This window comes from Corvus moneduloides, chromosome 13 (assembly GCF_009650955.1).
Source record: "Corvus moneduloides isolate bCorMon1 chromosome 13, bCorMon1.pri, whole genome shotgun sequence".
In the NCBI taxonomy this organism is placed as follows: Eukaryota; Metazoa; Chordata; class Aves; order Passeriformes; family Corvidae; genus Corvus; species Corvus moneduloides.
The window spans coordinates 3,679,808-3,700,324 of record NC_045488.1 but is presented as its reverse complement, the minus strand read 5'-3'; the positions used below and the strand labels follow the sequence as shown (position 1 = coordinate 3,700,324).

Here is a 20,517-nt window from a genome sequence, read left to right as displayed (position 1 = left end):
GGCTATTTTCATCAGCTGAACAATTTGCAAAAAAAAATCCCGAACACAACAGGCAGAGCACTGACGCAGCAGCATGCTGGAGTGTGAGCATCACTGCAGCTGCCATGCATTTTCCTTAAACTGGGATTTTGGTTTCGCCCCGACCCCTTGCACCGGTCTGTGAGAACGCAGGGCTGCGGTAGGTTTTTCCTTCCCCGCCCTCTCCGGGCAGCACCATTGGACTGATAAGATGTAGCAAGGCACATGCGAAGATAAAGCAGAAAAAAACCAAATTATAAAAAAAAAAAAAAAAAAGTGTTTTCTACAGGGCTCGGCCGGGCTCGGGCGGCCGCGGGGCACAGCCCGAGCCCTTTAAGCTGCCCACTCTCGCCGCGGGCCGGCGGCAGCTGGCGGCTATTTATACCGGGGCGGCGGCGGGCGCTGGGTGTCCTGCGCGGGGCGGTCCCGGCGGCGGCGGCGGGGCCCGAGCGGAGGCTGCCATGGCCACGGCGCTGCCCCCCACGCCGGCCAGCGGGAGCCGCTCCGCCAGCCGCGCCGCCGAGTCCCCGCTGAGCCCGGCGCGGCTCAGCCGGCTGCAGGAGAAGGAGGAGCTGCGGCAGCTCAATGACCGCCTGGCCGCCTACATCGAGCGGGTGCGGGCGCTGGAGGCCGACAAGTCGGTGCTGCAGCAGCGGCTGAACGAGCAGCAGGCGGGCAGCGACCGGGAGCTGGGCTGCCTGCGGCTCCGCTACGAGGCGGAGCTGGCCGACGCCCGCCGGGCGCTGGACGACATCGCCATCGAGCGGGCCACGCTGCAGGTGGAGCTGGGCAAGATCGGCGAGGAGCACCGGCAGCTGCACGTCAGGTCGGTGCCCCGGCCCCGAGCAGGCCTCCCTGCCCGGGGACGCCCCGGGGAGCCGCCTCTTTTGGGGTGTCTGCAGGGTGAGGGGAAGGGGGTGCTTCTGGCAGGAGCCCGTGGGTTGTGGGAGGAGTGCGCGGTGATGTTGCGTGTCCGGGTCGTGCAGGCGTGATAACCCCGAAGGTGTTGCCCTCTGGGGTTGGAGCGTCTTGGGTTAGGAGACGTCCGGCTGCCTGTTCTGAAGGTGTGCTGGGGCAACGCTGCCGAGTACCTCCGATGCTATGGGGTCACATCAGCACCTGCCTGAGATGGGCATGGGGCTCCTGCAGAATGTGGGGTGCTGGGTGTCCTTCTGGGCTATGAATTCATAGCGGCATGGGTTTGGCACCACACCCGTGTTTACAAACACTCAAGATGCTGGAAAGGTTCTAGAAAGTTATGGAGCAGTGGAAGGAGTGTTTGTATGGAGTCAGCATGCATCTTTTTTGGGCTGTTTAGCTCAGACTTTGCCCAGATGGGAATACAGAGAAAAGATAGTTCTGGGAGCAGTATGGCTTGACCTGGTCCAGGTTGGTACTGCTCAGAAGTTTTCCTAGTTGCTTTTAAGTCTCAGATGAGCTGCCTGCTGTTCTAGCTTGACTTTCTTGTAAGATGTGTATCCTGAGCCTGGAACCGTTATTTGTCTAGGCTTGCCAAGCCTGGAACAAAGGCAATCTAAGTGCTATCCCATTGTCTTGAAGGAGGAAGAGGTGTGTGAACAAGTGTCCAATCCCAACAAGCTTCCTTTATAGAAATACACAGCCTGCTAGCACTGCTAGTTACTGTAATGCCCCATTGTACCCCTAGATCAGTTATGGACTTGTAATAATTTGGATGTCCATAGGCCCCTTACGTCTTGTTATAAACCTGTGTCAGAGCAAATTTAGCCACCAGCTTCTTTTAATGCCTGGAGGTAGTACTGCCCCTTCATAGACTCAGTAGGACTCAAGTAGCTGTTCTAGTTAGGAATAACACATTTTTACCGTAAGCTTCTGTTTTCAGCTGCATAGTTGTTGGGCAGTCTCAGTCATGCTGGATTTTGGCTCACAGACCTGTTTCGTAAATCTAACCAGCCACTTTGAGTGGACAGTGAGGAGAGGGGTAATGCCTGTTCTAAGACTTTTCTGCTGCTCTTTGTGTTTGTATAACTCTGGCTTTGTTTATAAAGCTTTAGACTTGGCAGCTATGCAATCCTCTAGACTGTTGGGTTGGGTTTTTTCCTTTACAGTAACTAGTTCTTAGAAGTGGTTAAATGTACAGCCTGTGGGAAATGATACCTGGTACCTATTGGTTTCTGAAAGGACTAGACTGAAGTCCTAATATTAATGTGTGTTGTATCTGGGCTGCCTTACTGCAAATGTCTCAGATGACTTGGAACAAACTTTGAGGCTATCGTGTCCTTATATATACACCCTTTAAATAACCTGGTGGCTGTTTAACTCTTATAGAATGAAATGTCACCAGATAATTTCCCAACAGCATTAACTCTTGGCTCTTATTAATCCCTGATTAAGAGACTCAAAGTTTTTGACAACAATAAACTGATTGCATTTGGTTTTTTCTTGCTACTGAAACTGGTGACTGGAAGTAGGCCAAAGATGTTTGGGGAGGAGGAGCTGTAGATAAGTGTATTGGTGGAATTCAGAGCCTCGGGAAGGTCAAAGCAACTGCAGTAACACAGCAGAGAAAGACAAGACCAGTTCCTTTCTGCACCAGGGAGTGTGGATGTGCATTTTGCTCCTGAACCTGCCAAACACAGTATAGCAACTGATGTTGTCAGAATGAATTCTGTACGTGCTGCTGACATCCTCTGGTCTTGACAAACTGGAGTCTGTTTCAAACATACCTGAAATCTTTTGGTAAAATTATTTAAATTCTCCAGATCAAGCATATGTGACATCCTGATTTACAAGGAATGATTGGCAGTGCCTCAAAGTTTTTGCTTGTAATTGATAGTCTGTAGGCCACTCTTAGCTCTGGAATGGTTGGTATATGGAATGTTGCAGAGTACTGTAACTGTCACTGCTTGCTGCACAGGGCTGTAAAGTGGTGTTCTGAACCCCAAACTTGGATTAAAAGGGTAGTAAATGCTCTTGTCAAAGAGAGACTTCTTAAATTGTTGTTCTTAAAGATGAAATGTCTTTCTCCAGGGCTTTTTGAAAATAGTATTTTTCGGGAAAGAATATCCAGGAAACCTGAGCCTGGCCGTCAGATGCTTACATTGGAAAGTGGACTGTTAAAACAGATACTAATGGAATTTCAGTTTTGCACACACTTTGATTGCAGAATGAAATTTATATTATTGTAGGATGAAACCGTCAATATTAAGTAGTGTTATTGGCATACTTAATACTATATCTAATACAGTAAGTGGTAGTGATAGCAGAGACTCCAAAAGGAGGGTGAATAATTAATACCTAGAAAAGAAAGAAACCTGTAAATACTAAAACTACAGCATGTTATCTTGTTTTTCACTGTTAGTAGAGTTATGTTTTTCCTAGTCTGAGTAAAGAGTAAATGTCTCTGAAGAGCAGGGCTAGAAAAGGCCTTGAGCAAGCACCTGATGTAGCCCCATGCCCCAGGCATGTGCTGGAACTGGCCATACCTGCATCCCTTCCAGCAGATTTTGTGTAACCCTTATTTTAAATTCCAGATGATGGAGATTCCAGAATATCCCCCCCAGGCAGTGTGTTTCAGTGGTGAACTGTTAGTTTCCTCTCCCTAACATCTAACCCACATATTCCTCCCTGCAATTTAAGCTTGGAGCTCCCTGTCTTCTCCACAGTAGACATGGAAAACAGATTCCCTAACTCTATGTAGCAGTCCTTCATGTATTTAAAAACTGTTCTGTCTCCTGTCACTTTTCTCTAGACTAAACAACCCTTAGTTTTTTCCAATCTTTCCTTGCAGTTCAAGCTTTCTAGAGCTGATCAATCCTGCAGAATTACTTTGGACTTTTGCCAGCCGGTTTCAGTTATCCACTGGAAAACTCATTGTACGAATTGACACAACTTTGCCACTTGGCAGAACAGATGTTGCCAAAATAAATTGAGAACTTCCTTTACTCTTTGTAATCTCAAATACGAGTTTTGAGCAGGGGCTCTGGACAGTGGGCAGGCAACTGCAGGGATTTTAAAAGTTAGAGCAGTCTGGGGAATTATCAGCGCGTTCTTCCCTGAGAGGAACTCGTTGTGGGCCCTTCTCGCACTCCTCCACTGTGGTGCCAATGGCAAGTGAAGTGTGCTGGCCGTGCAGGTGGTACCTGCGCTTGCAGTACCTGGGCACTGGTCTGCAGATGGTCTCTTCTCTGCTCTAAAGCTCCCCTCGCCCTGTAACTCCGCTGCGGCGTGAGGGAGGGCAGGGAGTCACTCGCGGCGGTGGCTGAGGGGCTGCGGGAGGCAAAGCCCCAGCGGGGCCGCGGGGCAGCTCCCGGGCGGGCCGGTGGCCTCCGGGGCACAAAGCTCCCTGTGTGCTGCGGGCAGGACATCCCGGGGGAGGCGGAGCGGCACCGCCGGCGGCCTCAGCTACCCCGCCCCGTGAGGGACCAGCGCCGCCGGCCCCGGGCTGCCCTCACGGCCCGGCCTCCGCGGGGCTGTCCGTGAAGGCGGGTCCCGCTCCGGTCGCTGAGCGTGCCCAGCCCTCCCCGTGGAGCCGGAGGCCTGTGCCGTCCCTTCCCTCTCTGGCTGGGAATGCCGTGGAAAATAGCTGGCTTCCGCATGGGCTTCGCACAGAACGAGCTGGAAAATGGGTCAGGAATCTCTCTGGTGTAACAAATGATGCTTGTCGGAGGGCCCTGTCTGGTTTGTTTTGTGCTCTCACCGTGAGCCTGACTAACCTCTCCGGTGTTTAACCACGGACCCCTCTGAAGGGAAATACATTGAGAACAAACCCTCCCTCACCAGCTGCACTTAACAGCATAAAATTCTTCCTTGTAGGAATTCAAAAAAAGAAACTGATTTAAACGTGGCCCAGGCCCGTGTGAGAGACCTCGATGCCCAGCTAAACGCGAAGGAAGCTGATTTAGCAACAGCCCTGAATGAGAACCGGACTTTGGAGAATGAGCTCCGTGAATTAAAGGATCAAGTACTCAGTGTAAGGCTTGATACTGGAATCTAAACTTTGCTTTCACCCCTGCAGTTTTTGCTTGTTTTTAGTTATTGATATTTAAAAGCAGAGAAAGCCTGTTAACTATGACAGCGACAGGTAGACAAAAAGATTTCCATAATCTTGCTGAAAGCAAATGCTGCTAATGGTGGTTTCCTTAAAACTTCCTCTGTTGTAGGTACTTTTAATTCTATGACCATAGGATGTAATGTTTCTTGTTCTAAAGTCAAAGCAAGATGAAATGTACTGCTATAGTCCTTGTAGCATTCTCTAATACATCAGGGAAGTTCCTAGTACTGGAAGGGTTTAATAGTTTGTCAACATAGACTATATTTGGAGGGGTTTATTCATTAAGTGTCAAAAAATTGTGTTAGAAGTTAAAAAGAAATTTGGAATAATAATACTGGTAAAGGGGAGGAATATATATGGATAGTACAATTGATTCATCAGAAGTCTACTTTGAGGAGTCAAATTCAGCTAGTGAGATTAAGGGCTGTTCTATATTTGCCTTGTGGGAAATCTGGTCGACATAACAATTAAACAGGATTCTCTCTGTTGCTGATATTCTGGATCCCACTGAAAGAAGAACTTACACAGAGCAACCCACTTCACACACCCAGCGTGTTTTGATTGCTGTGGAAATGAAGTTGAATGGCCTGTAACAAATTGGCTGCCTTAATTTGAAAAAATACCTCTTAATTCTGATAACCCTGTTGTCTGTCTTTTCTAGCTGAATCTGTCACTGGAGGATACTAAAAAGCATCTCCACAGTGAGATGTTGAGGAGGGTGGACCTAGAAAACCATATGAAAACTTTGCAGGAAGAAATGACGTTCCAGAAGCGCCTTCATGAAGATGTATGTTTTAGCTTATTAACAAGGCATCTTTTTAGGTGTCCATGATCCCTGGATGCACTTAAAGCCCATCTTAACATTGCTTTTATCTCTTAAAAGGTAACTAGCAACCTATGGCAGCCCATCAGCTCATAAAATCCACCTAGCTAGGAAGGCTCAGGAAAGTACACAACCTCATGTTAACTGGGATAGTAGCAATAGGTATCTGGAATATGAGAATTTTCAACTGAAATCCCAATATATCACTTTGTGTAAGCGCAAGTGCATATATTAGTTACTGTTAAATTATTCCAGGTGTTTACCTGAAGCCTAAAGTAATTGTAGAAGTTAAATCTCCTCTAAGCAACTTGTGTTCCCAACTTTGTGAGAGAGGGCAGTACATACAACTAAATGAATGGCTTACATATGAATGTAGACCAGCTTCCTTCTCACTGGTAGGAATCTCAAAGTGTGGTTTAAGTGACAGAGAATTCTAATTTCTCTAACTTTTTGAATAAAACAAGAATAGGTGAAGTAACAGTGCTTAAAGAAACTGAAGTGTATGTGCATGTGTTCTAAGTTAAAAAAACAAACAGAATCTACCTAGTTCAAAGAATTAGTCTTACAAATCAAATATTTACTACATTTATTAGTTTAAGCAATGTTGGCAGTGAGGTGGAAAAACAATAGCGAGGCAGCAAGGTGGATGTGCCAGACTTAATGGATGAATAAGATATGCATAAATATGAATTACTGGGTACTCAATGATAAATCTGCTTCAATAGTGAAGGACTTGTGAACCTGGTACACTAAATCCAGTTTCAAACTGTATTGCTTGTTTATTCTCTGAGAAATTTCTTCTCCTAGGAGCTCAAGGAGACCAAAAGAGCCCATGAGAGCAGGATAGCAGAAGTAGAATCTGGCCGTCAAAGAGAATTTGAGAGTAAGCTCTCAGATGCTCTGCAGGGGCTCAGAAAACAACATGAAGAACAAATTCAAGGTTACAAAGAGGAGATGGAGCGAACATTCAGTGCAAAGGTGAGTTTGTAAAAGGTGACAGTAAAACAAAGCTGAAGTTCTCTGCACCTTGACATAATTAAGGTCACACTGGCACAGACAGCTGACTGATGGAGCCCCTGCATTCTCTGCAGAGCTTCTTGGCATAAGTTGTCATGGAATTTCAAAGCAGCGTCAAATTTGACAGAGGATTTCTGCAAACATTTGATCCCTAACAAAACTGGTTCAAGCATAAATACAGGGAGTGATTAGGAAAAGTTGATCATATTTCAGACTTCTGACAGATTCAGGACCAAGGCGTGTTGTTTGTATTAAGCAATTTCAGTCTTGAATAAAACCTAACTTTTCCTACACACCAGCTGGCATACCAACTCAGGGAATTCCTTTGGATGCTTGTGTTTCTGTTTCCACTGAAAAGTCGGTAAGTGCCTCTTGTAGGAGCACTTTATCCTTTCTTGGGACATCTCAAGATTGAGCTATTTTTAGAGGAACTCAATGCTGCTTGTAATGATGCAGGAACTCTTTAATAATAGACCTTCTGGGGAAGAGTGATAATAGTTTGATTTGTACATCCAATATCCTGCAGCCCTATGCTTTGACAAGCAGCTTCTAAACATATTCTCCATTAGTCTTCTGGAGAATCAATTTACTTAATATCTATACAATGTCCACTAACTGAAATACCCTAATCCAGCAATTTTTCACAACCTGATTTATTACTTTTTCTGACATAAATGTCAAACTTGTGTAACCCCCCCAAAAGCAATATAGAACTTCCTGACCTGAACTTTACTGGTATATGTACACTTTAGTAAAACATAACTATTTCCAGGTGTGACAGGTGAAAATTATTTGGTTCTCCTTCCTTATTTATAATACATGGTAATATGCAACTCGTAACTAACAGTGACTTATCCATAGATGGAGAATGCCCAGCTAACTGCAGCAAGAAATACTGAGTTTGCCAATGCTGCTCGGGAGGAACTGATGGAAACACAGAAGAGAGTTGATACTCTGGTATCTCAAGTTAATCAATATCAAACCCAGGTGCTGTCTTTATTTGTATAACCTTATAATTACTTCAGTTTACTCTCGATTCAAAACATTGGCCTCTTCTCTCTAATCTTCACTTATGATTTGATTTATTTTTTCCCCTGATCCCCATAATTTTAGAATGTTGCTTTGGAGAGCAGAATAAAGGAGCTACAGAACTTGCTGGATTACGATCGTGATCTCCATCGAAGGCGCATGGCTGAAAAGGAGGAAGAAATGGCACAAGCTCAGAAGCAGGCACAAGCACAGCTGGAAGAGTATGAGCATCTCTTAGATGTGAAACTGGCTCTAGATTTGGAAATAAATGCATACAGGAAGATGCTGGAAGGAGAGGAACAGAGGTAGGCTATGATGAGATCTTCATTATGAGAACTTGCTTCATCCAAGACCTCCACACTGTTTGTTCTTCAGAATGTGGAGGAGACAAGAAACAAGCACTAAGCACCTCATTAGTAATTCAGTTACTGAAGTGTAATCTTCTGTAAATGGTATTTATAGCCCACATCTACCACATGTATAGTAAGATGAAGTAACTTCATAAACCCAGCTGATAAAATTCAAAGGTCCATTAAACACTCCTCAACTCTCTGAGTTTTGTGCTGCATCTCAGAGGTCTATCAAAGAACACTCAAGTTCCATGAATGAAGCTGGGAACTTGGATCAACTCCTGTCTATGTAGACATGGTATCTTGTATGTGTGGTGAGAACATGGACTCTCAATTCATGCTAAGAAGGGTCAAAAACTTAAAATAACTTTCACTGAAGACTTTGTCTGTTGATACTTTAAATGAATATTTAGTGCAGTTGTCAGTCTTCTCTTATCAATATAAGCTTGCTCTGAACTTTGGGGCTGTCTTCCAAACTTAACAAGCCATTTAGCTACTCTTGCCAATAAAAGTAAAATTTTATATTCAAGACCCTATGGAAAGCTTGTAGATAGGAAGCTATTAGGCTTGGATATAGTGGGAGGGTAGTTGTGAGAAGAAAAAAAGCACATCTGATATTCAGGTGAACGTTATCTGACTCTCTTCTAGGCTAAAGCTGTCACCCAGTCCATCTTCACACAGCACAGCAACTCAAGCAGCAAGTCAGGGGCGACGGTTCCTGCACGGGAAGAAAAGGAAAATCAAAGAAACCAAAAAGAGGGAACACAGTGCTGCATTTAAGACTATTCAGCATGTTTCAGCTACTGGAAATATATCTATTGAAGAGATCGATGCAGATGGGAAATTTGTGAGGCTTAAAAACCACTCTGATGAGGTACTTTCATTTTCAAGTCTGCATTGCAATGTGTGACTGCTTGGGGATGGCTTTAGCTTAGTGACAGATCAGAGACTGACCCTTTGGTACTGCAGGTGTTCTGCTCCCAGGGCTGTCTGGGAGGTGCTTTTGGGTGCAGGGGGTTTTCTTATGCAGAAATCTAACACCTTCAGCTGTTTGTCATCAGATTTAGGCAAGCACTATCAGAAGTACTACTGACCCTTGATGAACTATATAATGTGCTTCAGTAAATTAGATAAAGATGGCTTCGTCTTAGTCAAAAACAAAACAGCTAAAAGGTTGAAGAGTTGATGATATCTAATCTATGCATAGAGTTTATCTGGCCAATTAGCTAATTCTTTGACTAGTTTAGTTTGCAAATCCAGCACTATTAGAATTCATCATCAGGACTTCAAAACATGTGGCTTGTAGTTCAGTAATTTCAGCCTGAAATACACAGTGACCCATGAAGTTTTAAGGTGTTTTTTATGCAAGTGTGTATATATACGTATATAGAGTTAGTAGGTGGCCACGGCAAACTTCATTTATCAGACTCTCCCTGGCAAAGAGCATCATGACCCCCCCCTTTAATGGAAGGTAAGAATAGGTATGGCTTAACTTGACTAAGATTAATCCTAAAGTACAGGGAGAAAACATTGGGAAGTTTTAATGGAAATGTGGATGCTTCCTCAAAATTGTCAGATACTTGTATGCTACAGGAGGGGGATTAAAACTGGCCCATGAGTCTGGAAAGAACCTTGTGTTTGAATTATATGGTGTTGGTCTGTAATACTCAGAGAAATCTCTTGTCCCACAGGATCAACCTCTACATGGCTGGGTGTTGAGACGACGTATTGGAAGTGTGGCAGATGTTACTTACAAGTTTCCTTCACAGTTCACTCTTCAGGCAGGCCAAGTAGTTACAGTAGGTACTGGGTTTGCAAAACTTCCTCAGATCTCTGCTCTGATGTTAGATGTCAGTAGAGATTCCTGTAATATGGAAAATATCTAGACAGGTACTGCAAGTGTCTAAAGAACTAAAGTTCTTATTTTATGTGGAGATGGATATGGGAAAAATCATTGCAGCACCTTGATCTGAAATTAAATTTTCTTTAAAGCTTGAACTGAACTTGGGTCATCCCAGACAGGAGTGTGCTCTAACAGAATCATTGTATTCTAGTTTTTTCTTAGGGTTTCCCATACTCCTGTGACTTGATAAAAACAGAGACTGTTACTAAAATCTTTAGCCTACTCCAGGTCAGCAATGCTGAGCTCATGATTTGTAGTACTAAGCTAAATATTGGCTCTAAAATCATACTCTAAGTACATGTACATGGTGATCAAAGAGCTGAACTCTACACTTGCTGCTCCAAACTGTGGAGGAGCTTGTTCAATAGATCTGTGAGCGACCCCAGGCGAGAGGCTCTTGCCCACACAAATTGCAGCCCTGAGCATGTCTGGGACTATGGCCTGGCTCTGTGACTCAAATGTTCTGTATGGCCAAGCAGGGCTACCTCTCCATTGGGTAGAAGCTGTTAACAGCCTTTTATGCACTGTTTTACAGTCTTCAGCTAGAAAATCTTTACCTCCATTCTTGGTAGTCCTGAAAAGAACTAATTTGCCAGGGATTATAGTGGTTCTGTTTCTCCTACTGGGTGTCTTTGGCATTAAAATACTTAATAATTATATTATTATATATAAAATATATATGAGTGAATTGTAATCTGAAGAATCTTCTCCTGTGGTTAGACGCTCACGCTAACTCTGTTGCAGATCTGGGGTGCAGCTGCTGGTGTAAGCCCAGGTCCTAGTGATCTGGTCTGGAAGTCTCAGAAGTCTTGGGGAGCTGGGGATAATATTGGTGTTACACTCATTGCAGATGATGGGGAGGTAAGTGAAATAATAAAACACTTCTACTGTCCTAATGCTAAACTTGTTTGTGCTTAATTCCTGAGGGGTCTTGGTGGCAATTCAATTGTATTCTAGGAACTCGCAGAGAGGAAGATAATGCTTGTACCCAGAGGAGAAGAAAGTGAGCAAGATGATGATTATGAAGAAATAACTGGAAGTGAAGTGGCATTTGCACCTCAGGTAAGCTGCCTGAAGTTTAAATACATACTATCAGCAGAGTCATTCAATGGCCATTTCTTTTCCTTACTAAATGAAAATACTTCTTCAAGTACTACTCATATCCCGCAACTCTTAATGTTTTTCTTGATGTCAGACCAAAAGAAGAAGAAAAAAGAAATGTTGTTTGGTTTCATGATAGTGGTTCCTGTGAGCATCCTTAAGCAGGTGAGATGGTGAGATCCATGCTTGTCACCTCATAGAAAACTTGCTTCATCAGTAGTGCTGCAGTCTCTTGTCCTACGTAGGATGTAGCTTGCATGGCTTCGCATCAGAAATGCAACTGAAGTTTTGCTTATTCTCTGGTTGAGTACGATCAAACAGCAGCATTAATTATTTGATATCTTATTACTGACACACTGAAAATTACAGCCTTTAATGTCCATTTCACCTAAATACCTGATTATGAATTAACTTAAAAGCTGTTATCCTGAGAACAGAACACTGTGCAAACACTACCTACTTCTGTGGGATGAAGTGACTTACTTGACACTCCGGTGTCCCTGGCTTGCTTTTAAGATTACTTCAGTGTGAACTTAAGGTCAATAGACTTACAAACTTTTGGCTACAAACTTGCATCCTGTGCAAGACTCTCCAGCCCCTTCAAATGGCTTTTGACTGACCACAATATAACTCCGAACTGATGCATTTTGGATGCTCCTACTGTACTTTGATATACTATTAGCTAGCTTTAATTGCTGAAGTAGTCTAAACCAACTAATATGAGGTTTTAAGTTGGTCATAACCGAAGAGTTATAGACTGTTCTTGACTCAAGTTTGTTTGTATCTTGACCTGAAACAGTACTATGGTACAAGGTCCAAAGCCTGAGAGCAAGGGGATGCTTAGCTAGAAACTCTCTCCTTCCTGCTGACATGTTAAGCTACCACAGCTCTTCCTAAAACTGATCCTACACAGTTACAAGGAGGAGTTGCATCTTACTGCACTAGGTCAAAGCTCCCACTACCCTTTCCTAGATATTTTCATAATGTATCTGTCTAAAAACTAACTTAAAAGTAACTTAGTATTGTCTTTCTGGGGAAAAAAAAGTACCTAAACTGCCTGCTGGTTTTTTATTTTACTTTTTGGTCCTTTCAAACAGAAAATCTGGGTAAATATCTGTTACTATAATACCATGTGGCTTAAAGGACGTTTATCAGTCTTCTGACTTGCATGCACATTCTTGTAATATTTTCAGTCTCACTGAAGGATGGTGAGACCCTGTTAAAGAAGCTACAGAGGAGGTCTATAATGCTGTTCTGCCCTTTGGGCTCTCAGTGACACAAGCTTCTTTTCATATTCAGTGTAGGGCCCCTCCTCAAGGGTGGCTTCTTTCTATTTTAAAAGGCATTTTTTTGAGTTCACTAATATGACTTGTTTGGTAATCAGTGATGGAAAGCAAAAGTAACTTTTTTCCTTACACTTCTAATCTGTTTTATCAGCAACTTTACAATACAGTTGTGTGCCATTTATGGTAAGAATCAATTCTAATACTTCCAATCAAATTTTAATGCCATTCCTGTTTGCTGAATTCCTATCAAACTTTTGACATTAGTAGCTATATGCTTCTGCTGCATTGGTAGTACTGAAATGGCTGCTTAGTAAACAAAAGTTAACTTTGTTGCATGCAGTAAAATAATGGAAAGAAGGCATGCTGGGCTTTAAAGGAAGGCAGGGTTTCCAGGCTTTTTTGCTTCTGCTTTTACCATCCTAATGAGGGCAGCATGTATCTGCATGCCACTTAGGTTCTGATGCTTAGGAACCAAGGTAGTCATGGGTAGTTTGATGGCCTTTCATTAAGGAAGGCACAGGCTCATGTATTGCATGGACTTAAAGACTTGTGTAGTACAGTTCATGTTCTGCCTCTTGAAAATCTGCTTTGCTTTATTAGTAAGTAACTAAATCTACAAAGTGCTAAAAACCCTACCTGCCTATATGAGGATCAAGTAGGTAACCAGCAAGACATATTAAGCTTGTACACATGCTAATTAGCCTAATGTTTTCATGTTTTCTCTCTGCAGCAAAATGAAGATCCCAGCTGTTCTGTCATGTAATGTGGACAATCATCTGAAAACGCCTCTCAGTCCCAGGTGACATAGACTATGTGTGTAGATATCTTCTGTAATATCTGGAACTTGGAATTCACATATTCCATCTGATGTCTTTGTGAGAAGCATTGTCCATAACATGATGGAATTTCCTACCTTCTGATACTGGACCCTGGCCTTGGATTTACTGGTACAAAGAGCAGTAGAATACAAGCTCCACGTGAAGTTATTTTTATTTTTACTTCTACACAAGGATCTGGTTTCTGTGACCTGCTGAAACAGAGGAGGGTACAGAGTTTACAAAGCTTCTAAACATGTGCCCTAGAAGGATGTTAAATACTTGACAATGAACAGGAGGCTGCCTCAGCTTTCTCAATATTCTGACATGGTGTTCCTCCAAAGGTAACTTCTCTTTCAAGCCTGAGTGGGAAACGTGGGACTGATCACACCCTTGCACCTTGAGCAAGTCTGAAGTAAAACATTCTCCTGAAGAGTGATGAGTGTCTGAAATGTTTCCTGCTTACATCCTGGTGCAGAAATACATAAAACTGGTCTAGATCATTTCCTAGAGTGAAACACTTTAGAATTAAAAGAAAGTTGTCAAAAATATTCCTGCCTGTTATTAAATGTACTGTTTCTATAGTCTAGCAGCTGGAAATCCCCATTTCAGTGTTGTATATTCCTAGATACACTGTATCACAGCAGAGCTGTGCCAGCCTTAACTTGGACAAATGTATCCTATAAATGTGAAAAAGCATCTCATTCTGACAGAGCAGGTACTGTGACCAGCGCTGCTGGCACTGTTTGAACAGCTTTCTAAGGAGCTAGAGAGAAAAATATGCTAAGTCAAAAATCAAAACTAGAAAGCACCTAACTGTAGTGAAAAATGCATCAAAATGGCTGCACTTGGAGCCCTCCCGTGCTGAATCTCCATGCAGGCTGCAGCTGTGTGTATGTCCAACTGGACAGCTGGGGGAACACTGTTCATGGGCCAGTGTGCCATTCCCTGTCATGCTGTAGCTCTGTGCTCCATGGAAAGCCTGTCCTGGACCCTCGGGAGGGGACAGGCAGCCTCAGGGGCACTGCAGTCACTCTGCTCCCCTGCTGCCCCTGGGGGAAAGGAAGGGCTTTGAGCCACATGAAGTAAACTTCCACCTCAGAGCAGGAGGGGAGGGCAGCAGCTGAGCCTGCAGATTTCTCTCAATGCTGGAATAGTGTTTTGACTGTCTTTTACCTTGCCAAAGTGTTCAGTTCCAAATTCAAGACCTGCTTTGTGTTAGGATGCAGGTGTTAAGGTGAGGCTTTCCTTACGCTAGTTTAACTCCTATATTATTTAAAAGTGCTTTCTAATTTTGAGACATCAAGAGTACATGCTGGTTTAAGACTTGGATTGTAGCAGATCCAAATTCTTGTTCCATCTCAAACAACAGAAATAGCTGCTGCTCTAACTTTGCTGTATTTATCTTAGTTTCTTAAACTTTTTTAACTATTAAAGATATTTTTCATGTATATAAAAGCAGTCTTGGATTTAAATATTTGCAGATTAAATAATAAAGGTCTATCTGTTCAATGATTTCTCTTGAGTGGTTCAAAAGACTTTGCAGTAATAAAACTGGTGACTTTAGGGACTGCAGAGTGAAGAAACCTTCAGAACTGCACTGTGCTCTCCTGTTTATATTTATCACCTACTTCAACCAGAGCTGAGCTGCTATGAGCTTAAGAGGAATCTTCAGTACACAGCTTGCCCATAAAATCTCATCAATTTGTCTTGTATGGAGAGCATGTTCCTGCAGGGCTGCTCACTTTGTTTGGTCACTACTACATTACTAAGCAAAGCAGGAGATGGTAAACAGAAAAACAAAGTGATTCCATCTTCATCTTGAGGCTTTTTTGGTATATTTTTAGTTATTGCATGTTTCCATCACCACATAGTCTTCTCTTTCTCCTCCTTTCCATCCCTTTCAACTAAATATAAAAAATAGAAGTGTGTTGACTTTTCATTTATTTGTAGTAGGCACCAGTGCTGCTCACCCCTCTCTCACTGGAGTTTTATACAAACCCTATGGAACTAGGAGCTGTTTGTACTTAGTTCCAAGGAATATGTCTCTTTCCTTCTGCTAGAAAAAAATGTTAACAGACAAATGCTAAACAGTCAATAGAGAAGTAGCAAGATTATTAAAACTGCAGTGCAGAGGTGTCATAAAACTAATACTTTCTTTATTAATGCATTTTTTTAACGTAGCATTGGTTTTGTCACTGAAAGCTGATCTATTCAGCAAAAGCGGACTCCAGCTCAAACAAGTGCCAGAACCATAAGTACAGATGCAGCAACCACTGTTCTTATCCCACAGAAATATTTATTCAGTTTGGTCAGTAAATTATAGGAATTTTCAATGCTGAGAACTTGTACTTAGTACAACATCATCTTAATATTGACAACAACCACTTTGCCTTTTGTCAACATACAATGCAAAAGATGTATTAACTTGTTCACAATAAATTACAGTGTGATAGATGAAAAGAGCTCAATGACATCAGTAACTTAGGAACTGGTTACAGTTAGCTTCACTAACAGTATTTTTAGAAATGGTTTTCAATAGTAAAATCATTGCAGCCAAAGATAAAAAAAACCCACATACAATAATAGCAAGGAAATGCATTTTTGGAGCAACAGTGAGCTACCAGTAAACACTTCATACAGTGATCTTCAAGGCACAAAGCAAAAAAACTGGGTATGGGTTTTTTTGCAGGTTGACAAATCAGGGAAGGTGAAATTTTTTTGAATATAAAATAAATAAATTTTAAAAAGACGCATACAAAAGTCAGTAAGTCAGTCAAATAGCAAGGCTTTCACAGAATGCCACACTGACAGAACATTTGTGAATCCATTTCAGTCATGAAATCATGTTCACAGCTCAAATGACACAATCACTGAGGCAAGGGAACTATCACTTCAACATAATTAATGGGGAAGAAGCCAGACTCTCCATTTAACATCCCCTCATACCAATTCTCATCAATCTGATTGGTCAAAGTTATGATGTCCCCTTCCTTAAACCCAAGCTCGCCTTCATTTTCTGGCTCAAAGTCATAGAGAGCTTGGCAGCAAGGCTGATCCATGTGCACTGAAGAACCTGCCCCAGTGACAGAAAAAACAACCACATTAATTGAGCTTCACAGCATCCCATCAGCCACCAAGCACAAAACAAGGGCTCAAAAAAGTAACCCTGCTGTCATGTCACCAGCAACAGCTTTCCCATTGCTTTTACTCATTAACATCTGGTGCTTCTACATATAAAATACAAGATTAGTGTAAGTTTAAAAAATAATTCTGTTTGTCCCTTAAGTTCAGATGCTACTCCTCTTTCATTCCCAGTTGCCTTCCCTTTCAAAAGGATGTTTATCTCAAACTGAGGGTTTGAGTCATCGGTTGTCAAAACCCCTGTGCTCCGTCTGGAGCAGCTGCCAGAGGAATCGGAAGGGCAGGAGTTGAGGAAATGGAAGAGTCAACAGGGGAAATGACAAGGAATCCTTTCAATTTATCCTGTGGGAATACCTACCAGAGGCAGGGGCTCGTGGCCTGTCCTACAAACACAGCCCTGCAGCCTGAGGCAGGCACCTGGATTTTCACAGCACACGTGCCTGGAAGGAGCCAGGGCTCCAGCCTGTGTTAAGGCTTCCACCCTCACCTGTGACACTTCTGGGTTACTGCTTGCTGAGCTCCTGTGCTCAAGTCCTTTGTTTTACACATCCTCCATCTGAGCTAAGGCAAAGGCTATGGTGGGAACAAAGGTGCCTGTCAAATTATTTTAGGGATGAAAAGAGTTTTCTGATACAATATCTGGCTGTTCTTGTGATTTACATTGTTTACCCTATAAAGATCTTAACTCCAAATCACCCTTAAACAGTAAAAAAAAAAAGTTTACCTTATAAATGCAGTAAATACCTTTTTTAAAGATATTCTCATGGAGGAGTGTTAATTAGCTTGGATTTTTGGTACCACTATATATGTAACATTCATATTTATGAGTAATTAGAATACATTTTATCAGAATAATTTATGTTCAAATTGTAAAGCTCAGCTCTGTGGTCAAGGACTAGCCCATGGTTCAACTGTAGTTCAGCCATAACAGATTTTTCAATAACATATGCAATGTATCCAAGTAGAAGTCTGGTAATTTGAAATACATTTATAAATGAAGAATAGGGAAAAAAACTTAATGCTGCTGCCTTGCAAAGGGGAGTACCACACCTTGTAGCACGACACCTCTAGAACACTAGAACTTAAATTATTCAGGTTGTCCTATTGGGAACATTGCAGCAATACTCAAATATTCCAGTCTTGACTCTCCCAGCTGTCATTTTTTACTGGGTAAACCTGCATGCAGCTGGTAATGCAATACAGATATAATAGCTAAAATGGCAAAATGCATTTTAATCTCTTAATCATGGCAATGCATAGGAAACTACTAAAAAGTAACTGTTTGGGCATTTTCTAGATAAAGGAATTAGGAGAAATCTCTTAAGGAAACCAGCTAACAACTAGTGGTGCTTACTCAGTGAGAACAGTCAGGTGAAAGCATCTTTTAAATTGACAATAATACAATTGGGAGCAATATCTGGTGTCAAAACTGGAAAGTAGGAATTACTTTTCTCTTTTGTGGGTATATTTTACCCTTGACAGCAACAGAAGACAGCTTTTATTTATAACAATTGAAGAGAAGTGCCAACAAGAGACTCAGCAAACCTCCCCAGAGCAGCACTGTCAATGCCAGACTCATCCTCTCCCTGTGGAAGGCTCAGGGTAGTGACAAAGTCTTACAAGAACCAACTGAATCAGAGCTACCCTAATACCCTGGTACAGCTGAAAGCTTGGCTGTCATATATTTGCTGAAATGCTCCAAGCAGAAAAAGAGATGATGAGCCAGTTGCCCAGCAAAAATGGACTGATCATGTTTAAAACTGAAAATGGACTGATTGTGTTTATAAATAGCTGAGTTATTCTCAGCCTTTGCCAAGGTAGAACTGGTACCAGCTCTCTGGAACTGTCAAGAGTAGACAGTGGTGATCAGAATAACTGACAGAGTTCCTCGCCTTCCCCAGCTGCTCCGATGGGCCTAATTTGTTACTGCAAGCCAGTTAATTTCTGACACTGAAGTACCTGATAGGAGATGGATCACATTTGGTTCATTTTAAGCTCCAAAGAACTGCAAAGAAACGTCTGGCAGCCTGGAAAGGTTGTTAAATAATGGTCACAGCCAGCACAACCGGTTTCACTCCAGGCTGTAGGATCAGTCAAAGTCTTCATTAGAGTCAGGCAGCTGCTGCTACTGTATAATCCAATGAGACACAGCTTCCCTGACAAAGGTAAGGGGGCAGCGCTGCCTGACAGTGTGCAACACACACTGCTTAACATCACAGAACTGCTGGCACCACTCCCACCTTTTGCTGTCCATTAAATACTTGCACATTTGTTGCAGAGGTTTCAGCTGAACCAATTGCACTCTTCTATTTCTGCAAACAGGGTTTATGTTAATGTGCAACTCTATACGCACCTCTTTCATTTCTCTAGTTTACTTCCCTGTCACAGTCAAAAAAGAACTGTCATTAATTTCCGGACCACTCAGATCTAGGCAGCACAAAATGAGGGTAACCAAGAAGCCCTCTGTGATTCCTGGAGTGTTACAGGATGGAACCAGAATGCCATTCAACGATGGTTTGGGGTTTTTGTTTGTTTTCCCCAAAGGGAGGGAGTAACTGCCTGTACCTGCATCTACTCTTCTATACCATGCTGTATACATAAGGTAGCAAGATTTTAATAATCACAAACTGGAAGCTTGCTAAGATAATTAATCCCAGTCTCCCTCATAGCTGAAGTGAGTAAACACTTAGATGCTTATGTTAAATTCCAGCATGTGGCAACCAGATACATATATTTCATATCACAGTCAAACCTGACAAACAAACTGAGTGAAAGGCATGATGTAATACAGCAATTAAAGAGTTCTAAACTGAGCCAGACGATGCTCACAGCTGCAGCTCCTTAATGAGGATAACAATGAATTAGAACTAGAGATTTTTTTATCTGCATTTACTCAAAGCAGTCTAATAACTCCCAACAGCATAAAAATTAGGTTTATGTGACTCTAGCCCTGCAAATGTGTGCAAGTCATAAGTAGTAAATAATCCTCACATGTTAGAGACCATGCAAAGGAAAATACCATATCTGCTCCAAGAAGCTGATGCTGAACTTGAAAAACTATTGTGAAACGTGGGAAAAGTAATTTCCATGCTCAGAACTGCACCATGGCAGTTGTGCTGAATGTGTCACATCTTGCTTTGAACTGTCCTGCAGATCTCCAAGGGTTTGCTGAATACCAAGACACTACTTACCTTGAGAGACAGTATTGGAGAAATTAAAGATCTGTATTTTGATAGGGTCAATATGGAAGCAGGGAAAATGAAGCATGAAAGTACTTGTTTGGGTAGGATGGGGAGGTCAGCTTTTTAAACAAAAAGAAGGTGATTATAATGCTATCTCCCCATCTCATGGAGACTTTAAGACATTTAGCAGTTTTGCTTAGAACTGCCTGGTTCTCATTTCTAAATCACAGACCATAAAAAAATCGAATCTGTTTCATGATTCCAATTTTAAAAAGGGACAGAGAGGTTTCCCCATTTATGAGTAGGGCATATTGAGCCCACTGCAGTTCACAGAAATCCATATGGACAATGTTTGAGTAGGAATAGGAAAACAAAAGAGAATGAACAGTGATTTCAGTGATGATTTGTACCTGCTGGGGAGGTAAGCACAGCATCCACAGCTTCTTCAGGAGGAAAAAAACAGGATACATGGTCTTTCTAATGTTATTAGCAACACTTAAGTATGGCAACAATTATTACTTATGTCCTATTTCTCCTTTTCATCTCTTTTATGGTGGTTTTATTTCTTTTCCATTCTGACAGCAGTAAGGGAGTGAAGCAGTGACAACCCCTCATTCAGTGATATGTAAATGGTTGGTGTTACAGCCCATGAATGGAGCCAGTGAATGGAAGTGCCTCACTCCTTCCCTATCTTAGTGATCAGTGGTCATTTATTTTTCAGTTTTCACTGACTTTTAGCTAATTAAAACTGAGATTTTTCTTTAACTAAGATTGCTGGAAGCAACCTTGAAAAGTCTTCATCTTTCTTTCTCCCAAA

At 42.3% G+C, this 20,517-nt stretch overlaps 2 protein-coding genes across 7 annotated transcripts in view; one reads left to right on the top strand and one right to left on the bottom strand.

Annotated features, from left to right (window-relative positions):
- The first annotated feature begins 464 nt into the window (after positions 1-464).
- On the top strand, positions 465-14,889 carry LOC116450305 (lamin-L(III)-like). Of its 4 annotated transcripts, XR_004242749.1 has the most exons (13): positions 465-844; positions 4,813-4,969; positions 5,712-5,837; positions 6,681-6,851; positions 7,752-7,877; positions 8,004-8,224; positions 8,918-9,143; positions 9,961-10,068; positions 10,917-11,033; positions 11,130-11,234; positions 11,368-11,438; positions 12,711-12,742; positions 13,290-13,348. XR_004242749.1 is itself a non-coding variant. In XM_032122608.1 (12 exons), the coding sequence occupies exons 1-12, from the start codon at positions 480-482 to the stop codon at positions 13,360-13,362; spliced, it is 1,827 nt and encodes a 608-aa protein (XP_031978499.1). In that variant the 5' UTR covers positions 465-479; the 3' UTR covers positions 13,363-14,889. The 4 variants fall into 4 exon arrangements, 3 of the variants coding, with proteins under 3 accessions (XP_031978499.1, XP_031978500.1, XP_031978502.1); XM_032122608.1 differs by lacking the exon at positions 11,368-11,438 and having other exon boundaries at positions 13,290-14,889; XM_032122609.1 differs by lacking the exon at positions 12,711-12,742 and having other exon boundaries at positions 13,290-14,889.
- Positions 14,890-15,651: 762 nt separating this feature from the next.
- Positions 15,652-20,517, bottom strand: part of SH3GL3 (SH3 domain containing GRB2 like 3, endophilin A3) — a 58,802-nt gene continuing 53,936 nt past the window's right edge. For all 3 annotated transcript variants that reach the window (XM_032122612.1, XM_032122614.1, XM_032122613.1), the window contains one exon: positions 15,652-16,450. In XM_032122612.1, the coding sequence (XP_031978503.1) occupies positions 16,245-16,450 (206 nt within the window). In that variant the 3' untranslated portion in view covers positions 15,652-16,244. The remainder of the gene's footprint in view (positions 16,451-20,517) is intronic.

Excerpts from the sequence above, each read along its gene's own strand:
- LOC116450305 (XM_032122608.1), top strand. The coding sequence starts at position 480 with ATGGCCACGGCGCTGCCCCCCACGCCGGCCAGCGGGAGCCGCTCCGCC. Across the intron at positions 8,225-8,917 it reads CTGGAAGGAGAGGAACAGAG|GCTAAAGCTGTCACCCAGTC; the intron begins GTAGGCTATGAT and ends ACTCTCTTCTAG. Across the intron at positions 10,069-10,916 it reads AGGCAGGCCAAGTAGTTACA|ATCTGGGGTGCAGCTGCTGG; the intron begins GTAGGTACTGGG and ends ACTCTGTTGCAG.